Source organism: Clarias gariepinus, chromosome 11, assembly GCF_024256425.1.
Source record: "Clarias gariepinus isolate MV-2021 ecotype Netherlands chromosome 11, CGAR_prim_01v2, whole genome shotgun sequence".
Classification (NCBI taxonomy): domain Eukaryota; kingdom Metazoa; phylum Chordata; class Actinopteri; order Siluriformes; family Clariidae; genus Clarias; species Clarias gariepinus.
In genome coordinates this window covers 21,582,950-21,603,922 of record NC_071110.1, presented here as the reverse complement: position 1 = coordinate 21,603,922, position 20,973 = coordinate 21,582,950, and the positions used below count along the sequence as shown (strand labels likewise).

General features: G+C 38.0%; 2 protein-coding genes across 2 annotated transcripts; one reads left to right on the top strand and one right to left on the bottom strand.

Moving 5' to 3' along the window:
* Positions 1 to 2,328: 2,328 nt before the first annotated feature.
* Positions 2,329 to 9,498, bottom strand: LOC128532942 (A disintegrin and metalloproteinase with thrombospondin motifs 8). Its single transcript, XM_053507094.1, has 9 exons — positions 8,474 to 9,498; positions 7,236 to 7,475; positions 6,708 to 6,840; positions 6,429 to 6,596; positions 5,448 to 5,740; positions 4,967 to 5,153; positions 4,509 to 4,681; positions 4,191 to 4,366; positions 2,329 to 4,076 (listed from the first exon to the last, which is right to left on the bottom strand). Exons 1-9 carry the CDS (start codon positions 9,206 to 9,208, stop codon positions 3,353 to 3,355), a joined length of 2,829 nt encoding a protein of 942 aa, XP_053363069.1. The 5' UTR covers positions 9,209 to 9,498; the 3' UTR covers positions 2,329 to 3,352.
* Positions 9,499 to 11,569: 2,071 nt separating this feature from the next.
* Positions 11,570 to 19,590, top strand: LOC128532943 (A disintegrin and metalloproteinase with thrombospondin motifs 15). Its single transcript, XM_053507095.1, has 8 exons — positions 11,570 to 12,600; positions 13,896 to 14,028; positions 14,932 to 15,096; positions 16,733 to 17,016; positions 17,281 to 17,458; positions 17,595 to 17,770; positions 18,241 to 18,416; positions 18,505 to 19,590. The coding sequence occupies exons 1-8, from the start codon at positions 11,701 to 11,703 to the stop codon at positions 19,262 to 19,264; spliced, it is 2,772 nt and encodes a 923-aa protein (XP_053363070.1). The 5' UTR covers positions 11,570 to 11,700; the 3' UTR covers positions 19,265 to 19,590.
* The last annotated feature ends 1,383 nt before the right edge of the window (positions 19,591 to 20,973 follow it).

Here is a 20,973-nt window from a genome sequence, read left to right as displayed (position 1 = left end):
ATCCTGATGTTAAACATGAATGAGTCACAACCTTCCCTCTTCTGAGTCAGACTGTTATATAAGAAGAGGCTCAGTAGAATTTTACACAGGAATTTCAGTTAAAGCTGATACTGCACCCAGCTCATATTGTTATACTGCTCATAACAGTAATCTAAACCATGAGAAGTCGCTACACCTGAATGCACAACTTACAGTAACCATACTCAGCTTAAGTGTTTAAGACTTATCCAACCATGTTCAATGTTCGTGGTATCTACTGTACAAATACCCTTGTTTGAATTCTATATGTTCTTATGTAACATCAGTGACATTATAAAATGAGCTGATTGTAGTGGATTTTTGTACTAGGCAGATACAACATATAACTGACATTATTCATTTAACAAAAATGAAGAACAAAAAAGAAAATACATGGGCAATACTAAGTACCCCTTAGTAAGTTGTATTATATTTATATTTGTAATAATGTTCTTCACAGTGATGGAGAGACTGATAAAGTCATAAATGAAATCATTCCATCAATTATTGCTGCTAAAGGTGGATCTACATGCTATTAAATCATGGGGGATACTCAGCACTGACCACATGTTTTTATATATATATATATATATATATATATATATATATATATATATATATATATATATATATATAATAAATAATGGCATGATGAAAAAAAAATTGTTCATCTGAGGGTGTAGTAGCCCATAGTATGATTCAATTATGACTACGATTGAATGATTCACAACATGAAATCAAATATTATACTATAACTATATTTGGTAAAATAATACCTACATACCCATTTAACTACCGAGTTCCCCCACACCCTCACACACAATAATATCCTGGTTCTGTAATTTACCAGGATTCAGCATAAGCCTGAAAAACTAAATGCCACTGTTTCTCACAGTGAATGTCACAATGTTCACTTGTTTACTTGTGTATTTTCACTGAGGTACCTCAAACTCCAGAGTATACTGGAGAAAATGAATGGAATATTGTAGTGCATAAACTAGGACTTTATAAATGTCAGGCCTAAGCTCTAAAGTACAGTATAATTCAGGAGACTCCAGTTTTAGCTGATAATTAAGAGCAGTCCTGCTGTTTTAATAATGCATGTTTCTCATTACTGCACAGTGCACAGGACACCAGGCAAAACATACACACATCTCTGTTGTGGAGGATGGACACGATTATGCAAGTGATCTCCAGCCAACACTAATTGAGAGATTTATAGGCACGCCATTAGAGAAAGTCTAAGCTACAGTAGAATAAAGTTAGATGGGGTCAACTGTATATTAAACTACATGGATTTGTCTTTGAGTGTCAGCTCTAGACAGGGATGCAATATTTCTTAGAACAGCACTGGACCTTGGACATACTTTGCTGTAATAAATATTTTATGTATATTTTTAATGTCAGCCCTCACAGATGCTGTCTTTTGGTGCATTGTGCGCTGTATAGAAATACAATTACAGTATTGGACAATATGGATTTGAAGAAAATAAACACAAGATGTTAAAATGAAAATTTAGGTTATATAAGTAGTGTTACAGATGCACGTCACTGAGTGCCAAATGTTTAGCCCACTGCAGGATAAACCACAGCTGCTTCTTAGCTATGCGTCTCCTCAGAGGAAGGAGATTTTCCATTTCTTGTTCTGGTATACTAAAAGCTTCACATAGGCGTATATGGATGTAACTTTGTTTGAGAAATTGAAACCAGGCCAATATGTGTCAACAAACTATCTAGCATGTGTCATGCTTCTATTTTAACAATTAAAACATGAAGACTTTTAAAATGTAGTTCATAATAGTTTACATCAACTACACTGGATTTTCATTATATGAGCAAAATTAGGGCAGTGGACTATCACACCCACATGTTATAATGTCCTCCACTCTTTTAGAAAGGATTTTCACTCATTTTTGGCTGTGATTAATTGTTCATTCAACCACAAGAACATTAGTAAGGTCGGCTTTAAAATTCTGGCATGAAGTCAATGTTTTATTTTATCCCAAAATTGCTCAGTGTAGTTGAGGTCAGGGCTCTGTAAAGGCCTCTCCAACATTGGGAAACTATGTCTTTATGGAACTCGCTTTGTGCACAGGAGCATTGTCATGCTGGAAAAGGTTTGGACCCCTTAATCCTAGTGAGGAGAATTTGTAAAATTACAGCATACAAAGCTATCCTATACAATAATGTGCTTCCAGCTTTGTTGTACAAACTTAAGAAAAACCTACATAGGGTTGCAGAAGTCAGGTGACCACATTTTAATTCATTTAATGATGAGAAAACCCAGGCAGCACCACAAAAATGTCCTTTTTTATTTTTTGTTCATTTCAAACATATATACTTAAAAAAAATAAATAACTTTATTAAGATGTTATGCAACAATCAAATAGCATGAACCTTCACTGAAGGGATAATATACATTACTGTTTTGCAATATGTTTGATACATGTAATATACACAACTGGAATGCTCATATTAGGTTTACATCATGTGACAAAACAAAAAAATAGTTGAAGGCTCTGACTTATTTTTTTTTTATTAGAAAAACATGCTTGTATCATCTCAAATAATATAGATGTTCAGTAAATGCATGTCACATACATGAATAAATCATTCCCTAGCTTAAATTACTACAGAAGGAAGTGATGATTTTACTATTCTTAGATGAAATTACAAAAACCTACCAGCTTTAGACAACATCTGTATAGAGAGGAACATAATGGCATAACAACTAATCTAAAATGCATTTACTTGTCATTTATTTGACTGGTTGTAGGTGAACTGTTCCTGTTATATGACATATATTGACAGTCAAAACTATCGTTTAAAAAAAAAAGACTTTGTCCAATATGAATCCCAAAGTTAACATGTCTGGATGCTGATTTATTCAAGCTTAATTGATTTACAGCATCACTGCATGGGAAAACACCTAGTTAGGAGGACACTGATTAAATAGCATATCCAATTGAGGTAGATCTCTACATCTCTCTAAATAAAGCAATAGTGGTTTTAAATAAATCTTGGAAACAGCACTTTATTTGAACAGGCCGAGGCCTTGTCCTTTAGATTGATTTAGTTCTTCATCCTAAAACTAAGTTTGTCCTGCTTTTCTTTAAAGCCCTGTCAAGGAGGTTAGTAGTGTGTCATTTTAATGAAATTCTACTAGATCCCAAATGACTGCAGTCTAGCACAGTTTGGTGTCTACCAGATTATACAAACCTACTAAACAAGGCATTAAAAAGTGGGCTAAATTAATGAATTAATTATGAGGGGAATATCCAAACTGTGCTGGACTTGTGCTCTTCAGGACAGGTATAAATTCTGCCTAAAGGAATTAACATTCCTGGTACATACACTCTCCAAATACTGGCTTTGGTTGCTTGAAAGAATCACATTTTACTGTGTCAACAACCTTCCCTGTGAAATCAATGCAGTCCACACTGCGATGCCGTTCACCATGACCACATGTTCGGGAACAAGAAGACCATGGGCCTATTTGCCACATGGGACAGGGAAGATCTGCACAAGGCCTGATGTCTGCAGGTCTACGGATTTTGTCACAGTGGTTAGAGTAAATGTCAGCATTATCCTTGCACTCAACCGTTCTCCGGGACCATCCTGAACCACAGCTTTTGGAACAGTCTGACCACTCTCCCACCACCCACTGTGGAATACCAAAAGGATGAACAGATGACTTTTCCTCTTTTGGTTTACTTAAGGGGACCTCCTTGGGGATAAAGAATGTATATTTGACCTTTGCTGGGGTCGTCTCTGTAGTGGTGGATAGGAGTTGGATAGTGATGGCTTCCTTTAGTTGGCGAAAGCTCTGAATCCGTTCCAAGATGCTTGCTGAGCCACTGTACTTGAGGACAGCCCCATTAGATGAAATGTCCTGTTCTACCGTGGACACAGAGAAGTTGCCATTCAATATATACTCCCCATTTTCTCTTTTGATGGCTAGGTAGTTTCCATCATGTTTTTTGCCCTTGAGGCTTCGCTGCTTGATGTCAATGTTGGTGGCGCCTATTGGGATTGTAACAATATCACTGTACCCGTGGCTAAAAACAGAAAAGTTTAAATTAGTGATTTACAATAGCTTATTATCACAGCAGTATGAACGATATTTTGGTAGACGATGGACAATGGTAAACTATTAAAGTAAGCAGCCTTACAGGACTTTAGTATATGAGCCCGATATCTTCCTGCAACTAAGGCCATTCCCACCACACACACCACACTTATCAAGCTTCTTGTTGGAGCCAATCTGGAGATCACAGCCAGCCTTAATGCACTGGCCTTGGACACAGATTGATGTGGAATCTGGACTGCAAGATGTTCCATCAATGACCTAAAGTTAAGAAGTATAAATATAATTCAAACATTTACTAAAAGCTTTGACCTTAAAACAATGATGCACTTTAAAAATTTAAAATCAAGCATGAATTTCAGATATCTTACTCATCAAAATGGAGTCAGGGCTCTGTATTTACCTTGGCTTCAAACACTCTGAATTCACTGCTGCCTCTAGCTCTACAAAAGAGTTTGCATCTGTCTCGTGGTGATACACCAGCATATTTTGGTATCCACTGCTTGACTTTTCCACGAATATCAAAGTGATTGGGATTGTTATACTTTTCACACTGTTCTTCTCTGAAGCTCTTTCCTATGAATAATAATCATTTGATATTCAAAAGAGAAACCTGTTAGGCAGAACAAAACTGTGCAGAAATCGCACCCAGCACTGGGCCTCTTTATCAGTGTTTCCAAGCTTTCCCTTCAAAATGCACTACATTTTTCTGTTTCATTAAACACAATTTTTATCCCCATGTAGAGCTTAGTAATTTGCTGAGATTTGAAGCATTATCAGCATCAGGAAATGAATAACGTTACATTAGAAGTGATGGGAAATAGCAGAATACTGCCCAGCAAAGTGTAGCATGTAACATACCATGAGGTGTGTCACAGGCCTGCGTATTGCAAGAGCGATACTGAACTCTCTGTCCCTCACAGTATTTTCCTTGGTTCTGTGGAGCTGGCTGATCACACTCTCTATATGAGAACATTACTCCTCCTCCACAGGAGCGCGAACAAGGCTTCCATGCACCCCACTCTCCCCAGCCTCCATTCACCACCTCCTGTAGCCACATTTAAAAAAATTCTGAATAACACTATGACACATTGCACTGCTTCAATTAAAATGTCGACTCAGTGCACCAGGTTCTGCAAAGTCACTTAAAAACATATTAAGTACATTTTATAAAATTGTAATGATATATACCAATATTTATATAAGAACCATATGAAGGGCTATTTAACAACAACAACAACAATAAAAAAGAAAAAGAAGTGGCAAAAGATTGAAGATGATAAACATGCAATTATTATTATTATTATTATTATTATTATTATTATTATGTAACATTACTTACCTTTGGTTCCATTACCTCTTCAGATGCAGTACAAATTCCATCTAAACACTTCCTGTTAGGGGCACAATCTGTCCCATCTGCCCAGGGTAAACTCCCATTGGTGGTGGTACATACAGACTGGCCTTCCTCCTGGCACCATAGCTGGCTGCACACCTGAGCAGCAGAGGCATTTTGACAGTGTGAGAAATTCTGTCCAAAGATCTGCTGGCATTGCTGGTTCATGTTATAAATCACACCAGGAAGCTCAGTGGGCAAGGGCAAAATCTTCTCAGGGGCATCCAGTAGGCAGTCTCCTGTTAATAAATAGAGAGGAGGAGAGCACTGTAAATCTAGAGTGACGCATATTGTGTAATGGTAGGAATGTCTGGCTCCCTTTGCTGACGTTTAGGGAGACCTGCAGGAATGCACATCTGGATGAGTGAGCTAAGAAGCAAAATCCAAATGAGAGCAAAAGCCACGTGGGAGAAGATTGTTCACCTCAAACACTTCAGGAAAGTGAGTGGACTAAAATAATATATTAAATAAATAATGTCAGTACTACAAAAGCATTTACTTTTTTAAAGGAAGAATTGAAATAGTTGCTTATTGGAGATGTTTTCCTAGTCTAGTATGGTTTGGTCTATACTTCTATTCGGTGTATAAGCATTATAAATACAGGAAACTTATTTTTAGATTAAACTTCCTATTTCCATTTTTAAAAAAAAAACCTTAAGGAGAAGGAAACATGAAGACCTGCAAGGTTTTGTTTTTAACCTTCTACTGCTCTCCTTTTTTATTTAGCCAGGATAATAACTGTTGGCTTTCCTCTGCTATACTGATGATAATCTTACAAAAATACTTGTCAGTTCATTAAGATTCAGAAGCACAGTCATATAGAAGAAAAGGTTATTGATAATAAAAGTTTGCCTCCATATATTAATTTTTACTTATGTGAAATCTACCTACAAGACATAATTCTAACAGATAAATGTATGCACATACCATGGCCATTGTCAAAGAACTCAGTGATGTAGAATGCGCTGCATGGGGACCAGGGGGACTTCTTTTTAAAACTGTTATAAACTGAAGCCATAACATGGTGCTTGGGGAGATCTCCAAAATACCTCTCACAGTTTTTAGAGTCATCATGAGGCATGCTCATCACGTGTCCTACACAGAAAATGTAAATTAATTAATTCACTGACAAGACAATGCTTATATGGATGTAAAAACGTTAGGTCTGCTTGTGCGCTTTTAGTAGATGCAGCACAACATGCTCACCTAATTCATGAGCTACTGTGAAGGCTGCCTGTAGTCCGTTGTCTTCAATAACAGAACAACTCCTTTTAGGGTCACACATGGTCCCCACATCAGCAATGCCAAGTGTGTCACAGCTCTGATGGCCACAGATGTCCTTGTAGGAACAAAATGAACAGATTTTTGTTTTAAATCAGCTTCTCTTCAAAACTGGAAATAAACATGTTTTTTTTTTTTTTTTTTTTTAAAGCATGTTTTCAAAAAGTGAAAGAAATAAATATTTATGTCACACAGCAAACATCAAGGGACAAAGTTTAACAATGTGGTATCTGCACAGAGTCCTAACAAGATGCTTGGAATCTTTTCCACCCCTTTCCCAACATAAGGCCTAGCCACACATAAACTGAATCATAGCTGGACAGGACACACTTTGTTAATCAAATTCGTGTGTCTACACTGTACAGAAGGCCAGCACGGTAGCAAGCTTGCACCACTGGTTAAAATGGCATTGTCTGGATTTAAAAGAGTTGGATTTAGTTTACTTTTTTTCACCTCTCTAGTGAATAGCAGAGCAGTGTCGTAATGCTCAGGATGCCAGTGGCTGGACGGATTGAATTGCTGCTGCCAAGAACAGAAATTACGCAGTGCCAAGCCTCCATTACTGGAGACAGATGGTCCAACTTCCTCGTCTTCCACTATCAGCAACTTCACTACCACCATGCTCAGTGAGTTTTTAATGCTGGGATGCTGGTATATCTGAGATGCCACAGACAGCAAGGTCAAGATATAGTGCTGTTAGAAAAAAGAAAATATGCTTATTATTGATCTTATTATAAATTATTACTGCAAAGCATGTTTTAAAAAAATATTTTGAACCATGCTACATCTAGCTACAATTATTTAACATATTTTATGATTAAGAATAAATTTAAGTAATGTACAGTTTTTAATTCCAAAATAATCTTTTACTGTAGCTATATCAACGGTCAGCATGGAATTCCCATTAGGTGTTTACAGAAGCTTCTTTAAACCTAAGAACAGATCAATGCAATAAACTGTGGGTTCATTTCTAAAGACTTTTTTAGCTGGGAATGACACAATAAATAGTTGGCTAGATTTTAGCCAAGATTCTTAAGAAAATGAAGATAATTGACTGTCAATCCAGTCAGCCTAACCATGAAACTCTTGGTTTCATGGTTCACATTATGCATTTCCACTATCCAGATGGTGCATCCATTTACACTTCTGCATTTAATATATCTGCAAAACTCACTTGTCTTTCTGGAATTATCGTTTTTTTTCTGCAGAAAAAGGAGTAACCTATAATCTTCACTTAATTTGTAAAGTTTTTCTTCATATCAAACAACAATAGAAAAGAAGCATCCGCACACTCAATATGTGCCAAAAAAACGAATTGTGTGAGCTTTTGGTCTAAGTTCAAGGTTTTAGTTTATATCAGTAATATTGTATAATTATTTTTTTAGTAAACAGTTAAGAGTTCATAAGAAGTGAAAGAGAACCAATTTTTTTATAGAATGTTATTTTGGAGGAAAAATATTTTTTTTTTAATCGTTAAACATCCAGATTAGACAGTGTAACACTTTAATTAAAGACACTTTCATTTCTTTTCTGTGCAGTCTTCTGTAGTGCAAGTGTAGTGCAGCGTTAGGGTTCTCTTGTAGTGCAAGTTATATAATAGCAAAGCACGTGTGTAGATTGTTGAAATGAATGTGTTATGAAATAATCTCTGGAATTATGCATGGATATCTGCTCATGTGCCTGCCACTCGCCTTTGTGTCTTCTCCATAGAAGCTCGACACTGAAGCGTCTGCCACAACCAGAGTCTCGATAAATCTGGGCACGGAGACAAAGCGCCTGCGCCTGGAAGAGCCTGAGCCGACCTTGTTGTGCTCCCCTGGCGCCGGGGAACCTTCACCATCTGCTCGAGCAAGCGAGTGGCTCGCGTCTCGAAGTGTTTGGGTCAGTTGCTGTCTTGTGATCACATGCGGCTGGTCAGTGGCGCTCGCGTTCGTTCGCGTGCCCAAGCGCTTGGGCTGGATTTGGTACTCGTCTCCGTCCGAAATGAAGGATCCCACGATGCCGTGGCAGAGACTGACCGACACCACTGAATCCTCCTTAAAGTTCACAGTTCCTTTAAAGAAGCAGTCTCGCAGTTCTGATCCTGCTGTTGCAGTTTTACTCCCATCCGCCTCTGTTAGGTTAGAGACTGACACCTGTCTCTCTGCACCGGTTCGCGGTTCGGCTACAGAGAAGTCATTCGCTGTGATATAATACACTTGCATAGAGGGGGATATAAAGCTGGGGTCTGGTTGAAGGTTCAGTGTGAAACTTCGCCCGAAAGCTGTGAGGTGGAAACTCGGATGATCTTCGCTTCTTTTCGCTACGCGTCTCCCGGTGCGTCCCGTTAAACGCACAGGCACAATGTCTTCTGCTTCAAAACCGTCAGAGACGCTTCCACTGAATACACAAGCAGCTAAAAGTGCAACAGAACACCACAGACACATTTTATCCGATAGTCAGAGATTTGGAGGAACTTTATGCTGAGCGCGATGCCGCGTGTGATCCTGAGCTTTACCCTCTGGAACTCGCCGCTGCTCCTTGTAAAACCGTACTAGGATCTGGGCACAGCCTTGGTCTAAATATGAGCTAACTATTCATCCAGCTTATACTTTCATCAGCGAAGATCTACGGTATATTCTTGTTTAGTCCACATACCTTGATTAACATACGGGACATTAGTCCACAGGACGCGATGCTGTGTGCGCTCTCTCTCTCCTCTCTCCTCGCTTTAATGCACTCAGTCCACTACAGAGACGCTCTTTATACTGTCGAACTCTGCTGAGGAAAAAAAGAAGAAGCATTAAAGGCTATTTTTAATCTCTGAAATGGTCTCTCCTCCCACTCACATCTCTTTTCCAACATAAAATCTGAGGCCGTTCCTCGTGTGCTGCACAGCTCTTGTCTCCAAGAAGATCTTTAAGTCATTCTTTAAAGCTACAATTCGACCGTAAATGTGTTTATTTTTACTATATAAATATTATGCTTATTTATGCTTTTTATTTTGGAGCTTTATGTTCTGTCGCCTGGGCAAAACGTTTGAAATTGACAATCTAGTAATAGCCTACTTATCTGCATACCAGGCATCAATTAACTAATCTCAGGAGTGACATATTGAGAGACAGCAGACGGGAGACAGCAGATAATGCTAGGTGTGGGCCTGCAGTGGACTTTTTGTAAAGCTGTATTTAGACAAATTCTTGTATACAGGAGCTGGGTCATCTTAAGTGCGTGTAGAGGTAATGAACCCTCACATCCGCAAGGAGGCGCCATAGAGTTTTAGAGCGCAATTAGTCCACCACTTTAGACCTCAGTGATGCTCCTTTTGGAAGACTTTGAGAAGCACGGTTTGATAGAAAGGGTTTTGATGATGGTTTCCTTGTTTTCTGGTTTAGTATTATTGTGGGATTATTATGGGGCATAACTTAAACAATAGTGCAAAATGACATAATTTGACTATTCAAAAAGAGACTTGTAATATTTTCTTTGCATTATTATACAGTATTTACCATGCAAAAGTATTGCCAACAAGGTGAGACAAGAGAAAACACCCTGTTTGAGGAGTATACTAAGATGTATACTGGTATGTATATACTGTATTTGAATACCACATTTTTATTAGTATTTCTTGGGGCGGGTAAAATGAAAGGCTACTTCTTATGTTTATGTGGGATTTTGCTAAAATTATTTTATTGTACTAAACCCTCAATACTAAAACTCGAATACTTTTTTTCCCTTTGAATCGCTAGTGTATGTGTATGATCAGCATTTTTACTTTCATGCTTACTTGGCAATCTAAAAGCACAGGCGCGTACCTGAGCACGAATGGTCAGTTTTAAATTAAAATCAACATTTTATTTTTGCACATTCACGCCCATACACAATGTAATATCCATTTAAATGCTTATATAACTGTTTATGACAAACGATAGAATGATTTTACTGCACAATTGCAGTGAGTGAAATGCAAATTTAAAAATGTACAAATATTTACATAAATTAACTTATATTAACTTATTTTAAACGTATAAGTTAACAGGATGTGCAGATTGTGCAGTATAGTAAGATATGGCATGTAATATGACAGCAGCCGTATGAATGGGTATGAAATGAAATTATGTGTGTCAGTAGCAGTGTTATTTTTCCATGTTTTAAAGTGCAAGTTAGTTCTCTTAAATAAAAAAAGAAAAGAAATGTATAGCATTTGAGCAGTAGTGCAAGTGTGCAGTGTGTTGAGTAGTGTAGTGTGTTCCAACACAGGCGTGAAAAAAACAAAGGCGAGTCCAATTGGTTAAGTCCTACTGTACAGTATATGGTGAAAATGGTGACAAACGGCCAACACCAGAGGGCGAAGATTTGCTTCTTTGTGAATCCATGAGGTGGCATTTGCCGCAAAAAAGGTGCAATCCGTTACTATGCATAAAAATAAATGAAGTACAATACAATGAAATTACCAATGGGGATGAGCACTATAAACACAACAAAAAAAATCATTTTAGGTTTTTGAGATTTTTTTCATGTTCAATTGATATACACAGCAAGCAAGGAGTTTCCCCTTAAATATAGCCTGCGTGATCTCTCTAAAAGAAAAAGGGGGCACAACTTCCCTGCATCTGTGTGCATTTAACACTTATGATTTTTTTCACCATGAGTCAAGGCCACGCCCAAATGTCGCTCAAGATTCAGCGTTATTCGGGCGCGCTGAACAAGTACCCAATCAGTTCTCTGCTCTCTATCCACTCTCACTTTTGCCTGAATTGTTTACATATGACGCAAGATATTGAACCTGACAGGAGGACAGACGGGTGTGCACAGCCATGGTCATTACTTGGGTCATTTTACCATCAGCGCGCTTACAGGGAATAGTTAAGACATGCAATTAAGAGCACTGCAAATTCTTGCATGGTATTTTTGGACGGCATCTTTGCATTAATTAACAATGTTTGTCCAGTTGGTGTTTTATTTTTTAAACTTCCAGCTTATGAACAATTTATACAATTGCGTAGAAATCGATTTTTGTGAGCTTGTGCAAATTGACAGTGCACTTAGTCAGAGCAAGGACATAATACAGGAAAGCAACATGGTTTTTAAAATAAACGCTTTTAAAGAGGTTTTCTATCTGAACGTTGTACCCGACGCTAGCTTTCTCGCACCTGACGTTGCTTATGAGAAACATTCAGCAAAAGTCTCGTCTCTGCGCCCCTGCTTTTATTCCGGGGATGTGAACTCGGATCCTTCCTCCTCCGCTGCTCTCAGTGTGTGTGGAGGAACGCGCGGCGCGTTTTATTATAATGGCATGGAATATGATTTCGAGCTCAAGGTGAATGAGACCGTTGATACATTTACTTCAAGCGCTGGAAAAACGCATATTATACGCCGCCGGACTCCTCGTAATGTTACTTCAAGATGCGGAGTGACATCTGGAATGAACCAAGGCGCTTCAGAATCGCTGCGTGTAAAGACGCACGCAGAAATACAAACCAAGCCTGCTCTGAAAGGTAGAAACAGAGACAAAAGGTTCGTTTCTCTGCCCAGGTATGTGGAGGTGTTGATTGTAGCTGACGAGTCTATGGCCAGGTTCCATGGGGACGACCTGAGACATTACCTTTTGACTCTCATGTCTGTCGCTGCCATGTTGTTCCGGCACCCCAGCATCATGAACCAGATCAGCATTGTAGTAGTGGATATGCTGGTGATTTCTGAGCCTGAGGAAGGACCCAAGATCTCCAGCAATGCTGCTCTTACACTGCGAAACTTCTGCACCTGGCAGAGAAGATTGAACAAGGTGAATGACGAACACCCTGAGTACTGGGACACTGCCATTCTGTTCACGAAGCAGGTAAGCATGAGGCTTCAATTAATCCTGAAGTTACGCAATGATTTTTGTGTACTCTGAACATTTGCACTTACAATAACTTCCATAATATAATAACACTATAATAACATTCTTCTGGGAAGGTTTTCCACTACATTCCTGGGTGTGGCTTTACAAATTTTGGCTCATTCAGTCACAAGAGCATTAGTGATGTCAGGCATTGCTGTTGGGCAATGAGGCCTACTGCACAATTTATCCCAAAGGTGTTCAGTGGGGATGAGGTCAGAGCTCTGTGTAGGCCAGTTAAGTTCTTTGACTTCACCTTGGAAAACCATGTCTTCAAGGGTTCTTGATTTGTGCACATGAGCTCTGTCATTATGGAACAGGTTTGGACCTCTTTTTTCCAGTGAAGGGACATTGTAATTTTACAATATGCAAAGACATTACATTTGTGTGCTTTTAACTTTGAGGAAACAGCTTGGGGAAGAACCATATATAGATGGTCAGGTGTCCACATGCTTTTTGGCCATATAGTGTTGTAACTGGAATCATGGAAACCAACAACACAACTTATCGACAACTCCCAGGACCAACCCACACATTACAACATACATCTTAAAATCCCTTTGTTTAAATTCACTGAAAACCACAAATTCAGATTATAGACACTACAACATGCTTTTGTATATGAGAACATACTGCCAAATAAGTACAGTGTAAACTTTTAAAAATAGATGAACTTTGGGGACAGCCAAACACTCTTAAGTATTACTTTAAATATGATATCATTGTTAGAAATGTCTTACCTTTTCTCAGTGTCTTTTTTATTTTCATTTTGGCCTGACAGTTAATCATGTTTTTAACCACACAGTGTATAAAGTAAATGTTAAATGTATAAAGTAAATGTTCAGTAAAAACCAATAAGATGCATTTCAATTTCTACACTTCCTCAACCCGAACAATGCTTTATTCATGGAGGCAACAGCTGGCCACACAGTGATCATTCCTCTCTCTCTCAGTTATCATCTATGTTTTGGTTACAGTTTTTTTCACAGACATTCTTAGCCACCATATCAGTCATTTAAACTGCAGTTCTCAGTATATGTTTAGACAATAAAATTGCAGCTTAGTTTGCTGATCAGTACCAAACAGATGCACATCCCATGATGCACATCACACTGGAATTTCAGCAACAAAGTTCTTACTTTCATCTGTGCATTTAATAGAGGCAATTAATCCTGCTTAATAACATTTACATTGCAGTTTGTCTATAATCAGATCTCTATTTAGTGATGAAGATCTTCTTAAAATCTCACCAGGACTTGTGTGGGGCTACTACCTGTGACACTTTGGGTATGGCTGATGTTGGAACCATGTGTGATCCCAAAAGAAGCTGTTCGGTTATTGAGGATGATGGTCTACCCTCAGCCTTCACCACAGCACATGAATTAGGTAAGTTCAGTAATTTTTTAATAGTAAAGCTTGGTATAAAAAAAAATTGAGAAAAGAAAAAATTGAGCCTTGATATCTGTCAAGGAGTTGCAATTATTAGCAAGAAGTGAAGACAGCTGCTATAAAGTCATCAAGTACTGTTGAAGCAGTACTGAAAAGAGAAACATGGTATAATATAACCATATACTAATGGCTATGTTCAAATTACCAGCCTAAAGTGATTCATTTTTTAGGGCTGTCTGAACACACAAATTTGATGTTTTTCAGATGGGATCTGAGTCACTGTTCTCCTAGATCAGATGTACATCCGATACGCGGTAACCCAACTTGAATGAGAAGGGTCAGATCAGAATTTATACGGCCTTTTGCCTCTGTGCATGTGTAGTGTGCTGATGTTATTAGGCACCACCACTAATGCTGATATTTTATAGTAGTGCTAGCAATAGCTGCTAAAATCTTTCTGGACCTCAACAAATACAGATGACTAACTGCTTGCAGTCCTTCAGAGCAAAATCTCCAAACAGATTTTTGCCAAAATCACATCCATTGTTAGAAATAATGAGTGGTTACACAAATATGACATGTTTTAATCCAGACAGCGAAAGCAAAAACATATCGATGTGCGCATGTGTGCCATTTCAGAGGACAGACGCGTCCACATTGGAGTCAGATAAAAGCCACTTGTAATTATGAGTGTCAACTGTCATAACTTCAAAATCCAGTCAAAATCCAGTCTGAACAAATATTTAGAATTGCATGTGGTGTGTAATATGAGCATAGCCTAACAAAAACATGTAAAACATTAATAAAATTTTATTTTATTTAAGTGAAATCAAAGAAAATTGTAAAACTTGACTACACAATACAAGCCTGTTTCATCCCAGTGATTATTTCAATGTGCAGGCCATGTTCTCAATATGCCACATGACAGTGTGAAGGCATGTGAGATGTTTGGGAAACTAAAGGACAACCACATGATGTCCCCTACCCTCATCCAGATTGATCGTAGCAGTCCCTGGTCCAGGTGCAGTGCAGCTATTGTGACCAGCTTCCTGGATGCTGGCCATGGTAAGTCCACATAGGCTGTCTGCGTGGAATGTGACTTTTTATCACATGCTAGCTGTAATACACACCACACATGTTCTTTTATTAAAGCCAGAGCAGCCACACAATGTAATATTGGCATCCAGACAGTATTATGAATATGGTTTTGTTTTGATACACCACGACAGATATTTTCCAATTCATATTTACAAAAGATCTATCTAAAATAAATATATATTTTTTTATTGTTTAATGGAACAAGTTTGGTTTCACCAGTGTCTCTTTATGTTCTATTTATTTAGCGTCCAGTTTCTGTGTCTTTTGTCTTGTTTTGGTGGATGCTGCATGTTTCTCATGCGTTCCGGGGTATTCCTCATAGTCTTTATGTTGCCTCCTAATATCCTTATACATGTTATTGTGTTCACATTTCATTAAAGTCTTTTGTTAAACTGAAAGGAATAAATGGATGCAGCAGAATTAATTTTTACTGTGTGCCTAAACAGCTTTACTTCAGCTGAGGGCATAGCTCTTCTGCTGACTTTTTTGTACATCTGGAGCTATGCATTAAGGGGTGACTGTCATCAATGGTGGGCAAAGTCCACAAATACTGTACTTGAGTAAATGTAAAAATATCTCACATACAATATTACTCATGTAAAAGTAAAAGACTTCCATTTCCAACTTTACCTTAAGTAAAAGTACAAAGTATTCACCTGTAAATTAAGTATCAAAAGTACTGAGCTTGTATCACCGTAGTGTGTCATGATAAAGCTCTCTCTCTTTCTCTCTCTCTACTTCTTAACTGTAAAGTGGGGAAAAAAGATATGACAATTACACATGATAGTCAAGTTGTCCCACTTCAAATGCTGCACACAACTCTGATTATGTTATGCAACACCATGCACAAATGTAGTGAAGTGAAACTTACAAATCTTGGTTGTAGGATGTAGTGGAGTAAAAGTAAAAAGGATCCACTAATAAAAATACTCAAGTAAAGTATAGATAAATAAAATATGTAGTGTTAGTTACCACCCTTGACTGTCATGGTAGCACCAAAGAAGTGCTGGACTACACCTCCCATCAGCTATCACTGGTCATGTGTCTCTGATCTCTTTTACTCTATGGTTTTCATCATATTCTCAAGGGTGTGTTACTGCGTTGATGTTTTACTTAAAATATGTGTTGCAACAAGAGGAATAAAGCTCTACACTCGGATCTGCCGTTATCAAAGATTTGATAAGATATGAAAATTTTTTTTTTTTTTAATTTCTATCGAGAAATTGTTAAAATGATGTTAGGATCAGACATGTGACTAATACTAAATATTAAAAAAAATAAACTTAGTAAAATTAAATATTAATATTATTAATATTTAGCAATTATATTTGCCCTTCACACATATTAATTTGTGCTTGCCATACCAAAAGTAACTTAAAGATTTTCTAAAAATGATAGATAAATCAATTTGCATAGATACCCCTTTATTTGGTACTTTTAAATATAAATGTTAGCACATATTCCTAGAAAGAAGCACTCTGTATTTTAGTATTATAAAATGTAAATTTTTACATCTGCAAACCTTTAAATACATCAGCACCCTAGTGAGCAAAATTTCTGGCCCATTAAATAAAAATATTTAACACTGGTGTGTATTTAAAAGGTGATTGTCTATTGGATAAGCCCCAGAAGCTGTTGGCGCTACCAGATGGTTCTCCAGGATCCACCTACAGCCTCAGCCGCCAGTGTGAGCTGACATTCGGCACTGGGTCCAAGCCTTGCCCTTACATGCAACCCTGCTCAAAGCTGTGGTGTACAGGAAAGACCAGAGGACAGCTGGTGTGCCAGACTCGCCACTTCCCCTGGGCTGATGGCACTAGCTGTGGCAACAACAAGATATGCTACAGGAGTGCTTGCACTAGTAACATCACCACCATTAAACCCAGGGTGAGAGCATGAAAAGTATTTCAAGTATTGATCTAGTCTATGGCACTATAGATGCAATTTTGATCTTCATCTTTGAAATGAATGTCTGGGTTTTTTTTGTGCTATATCAGACAAATTCATAAGGTCCCACTACTGTATATTCCTCCTTAGGTAACATATGGGGAAATCAGATCACAGATAACGAGATATTAAATTCTTACAAAATAGTTTTCTTTCTCTAGATTGCATTCTGTTTATAATACTTCTTAATGGTTTCTATCACAGGTAGATGGACAGTGGGCTAAATGGGGAGCATATGGAGCGTGCTCTCGAACATGTGGAGGAGGAGTTCAGCTGGCAAAAAGGGAGTGCAGCAGCCCTGTTCCAGAAAATGGGGGCAAATACTGCCAAGGCCTGCGTGTAAAATATCGCTCCTGCAATCTGGAGCCATGCAAATATTCAGGTAAGGAAGCTTGAGTTTTTTTTAAACCTCCTCCACAAGAACCTGTTTCCTCTGGCTTGACATGCACAAGGATACCTGTAAGTTTATAGTTCTCCGTGGCAATGTGAGTTCTTACATGTTGTTCTGTACTTGGCAGGAAAAAGTTTTCGTGAGGAGCAATGCGAGTCCTTCAATAACTTCAGCCTCAACACCACTAGGCTTGGACCTTCTGTGATGTGGGTCCCTAAATACTCAGGAGTTTCTATAAAAGACAGATGCAAGCTTATCTGCAGAGCCAGTGGCACTGGATACTTTTACGTACTTGCGGCAAAGGTGCAGACATGATTCTCTCTGTGTTCTCTGAGAAAAATCAGGTAACCTCAGGTAGAAGAGGAAGTTGCTAACTTTTACAATACCTGTAGGAGCTTGTCTATGACAGATATGGAGCTGTGGAGTAAGAGGGACCAGAATTGTCGGTTATGTCAGTGGCAAGCCAGGAGAGGAAAGAGTAGCTGTGCACAAAATTATATGCAGCTGTAGTGTTTCGGCCAGAACCAGCTCAAAATAAACAAATTACAGGCTGAACCTCTTAGTCAGTGATACTCCAGCTGTACTTCCCTGAGGCTGAGTAGCCGGTATGGTATGTTCAAATGCCTCCCTTCGAAAAGATCCGTTTTATATAACGTAACACCTTTCAGCTCTGTGAGTGTTCTGTATTAGGTAGCCACTGTTAGTGTAAACAAATGAGCTATTAGGGTTCTTAAGCAGAGTGCACTGACAGAGTGTTTTATCTGTGTGAGCAGGTTGTGGATGGAACACTCTGCTCCCCAGATACTTCAGCAGTCTGTATTCAAGGAAAATGCTTTAAAGCCGGTTGTGATGGAAAGCTGAGCTCAAACTTAAAGTTTGACAGGTGTGGAGTGTGTGGAGGGAATAACCAGAACTGCCAAAAATTCTCTGGAGTGTTCACCAAACCTGTGTAAGTTGTAATTTAGGTGTTTCCATATAATAAACAGTGTGTGTAGGACAGTAGACCTAAAATATAACAGCCACTCTTGTTTTTTTAGACATGGATATAACTTTGTGATCACTCTACCGGTTGGAGCCTCAAATATAGACATCAGGCAACGTGGCTACCGTGGTTTGGTAAATGATGACAACTACTTAGCCATCAAGAACGTTCATGGGCAGTATCTTCTCAATGGAAATTATGTGGTATCAACCGTTGGCCAACACATCATTGTGAATGGCACTACACTACGCTACAGTGGAACGTCGACAGCTGTGGAGAAGCTACAGGCAGTGAGACCTCTCCAGGAGCACCTGACAGTGGAAGTGCTATCTGTGGGGAAAATGACACCTCCCCGTGTGCGCTATTCATACTACCGGACCAAGGTAAAGGAGGGGAAGCTTCTGAAGAAGGAGGGCAGAAAGCATGCACAGAACAGCATTCTGGCAGACACAAAAAAAGCCCAACTAAATAAGCAAGCTTATCAGAAATCTTCCAGTAAATGGGTTACCAGTGATTGGAAAGAATGTTCTGTAAGCTGTGGCAATGGCTTTCAGCAAAGACTTGTCCAATGTCTGGACTTAACTGAAAAAGAAAGTGCATATTGTGACAACACCCAAAGACCTAGTTCTCAGAGGTTGTGTGGTGACCCTTGCCCTATGTGGAGTATTGGTGAGTGGTCTGCTTGCTCAAAAAGCTGTGGGAAAGGTTTCAAGAAAAGGTCTCTACACTGTGTTACTCAAACCGGGCTACTCCTTCCAAGAGACCACTGCTCAAGCAAGAGGAAGCCTCAAGAACTGGATTTCTGCACTGTTTAAACCTGCTAGAGTTTTGTTAAGACTTGCTAGAACTCTTTGAGGCATTGTGGACACTGGTGGTCTCTCGAACTGTTCATGTCTATCTACACATACTTTTATGTTTATTTACATTTGCTGTCACTTGTGTCTCCCATGGTAACTCACCTGTGTACGATGATTCAACAGACCGCAGACAAATGAATGAAAGGCTAAGGTAAAAATTGTATTTTTGTGATGATTTGAAGTTACACATAACCTACCTCAAAAAGACACTGACCAATATTATAAGATCATTATGTCTTGTAGTATCAGGTCGTTATGTTTTATGGTCATGACATTCTTCCGTATGTGGCAAAAAAGAGTGATATATATAAAATGTCATAAATAGGGTTCGAGGTTACACTGAAAGCATCAGATTTTCCCTAAGTGCTTAAGTTAAATGTGAAGCATTGCTTTTGCATTACAAAATATTATAATATAATATTGATTTCATTTGTTAATTCTGCCTTGGTACTGCAAAATATTATCCCTTTTGTGCTTTCTAATATGACTACAAGGTCCAACAATAACTCAGTGTGATGAAATTAACATTTACAGAAGATTCCAAGTACAGTACAATGATAAATAAAACATTTGCAAACTTTTTAAAGTATGCTATACGTCAGTGAATAACGATTCTCCCCACTGCAGTCTTTACTATGTACATTCAGCAAGTGGAATGCATTATCCTTAAATTAATGGATAACGGATAACGCATCTAATTGTGCAAACTTTACGCACAATCATTTATGAACACCGCTTGTACATTAAAGGAATTCGGCTGAGAGTTAATGTCACATCCCCTGTATAGTCTTGAACTCCATTTCCACTTGTTTGGGCCATTAAATGTGTTCCTGGGAGGCTAGCATTTCAGAAATGAAGTAGGTAGTTTGATCACAGTCAGATTACTCTGGCGTACTAATAAAATGTTCTACTGTATCCAAGCAATAGTGAAATGTGGAGATAAGTGCATTTGTGTAGAAAGGGGATTATTTAGAGAAATAAAGAGAGTTTTTTGAATGCCTCTTGTACAAAACAGCCATACAAGTACAGTAACATTACATAAGCAAAAAAATATTTGTGACAGAATATTTGTCATTTCTTATTTGAAGAATTTCTGTATGTATGATAAAACACAATTCATTTTAGTCATGTACAATGTGATGGATACTTTCTCATCCATGTGATATTTTTTATTATTATTATTATTATTATTAATATAATTTTTAATGACTTTGTTTTCATCATGTTCCCCATCTTCCTCTAGAATAACTAAATACACTTGTGTATTTCATTTTACATACATATTTCATTTTCTGCTGTATTTGAGGAGTCTTAAACACCTACTGCTTTTATGATTTTAGTAATAAGAAACTTTTTCTTTCTTTTTAAAACATTTTGAGGATTGGTTCTGTATGTTATATGTTTTGGTGTACTAAGAAGCACATTTATTTTGTCACTAGTTTCCCTTGTATACTGTGTATACATTATTTGTACTATGCATAAATAAACACTTATGCATGTTTTTCAATGACAAACATTATCTTTTAAAAACAAAGTACATATAAGATAAAAGATTTGTTTCCGAGCAACAGAGAGTAGAGGGTTAGATCATTTTGCCAAGCTTAAGTTACTAAGCTCCATAATAGAGTTGAACATTACTAGTGCTTATTCTGTAAACTGTAATTCTG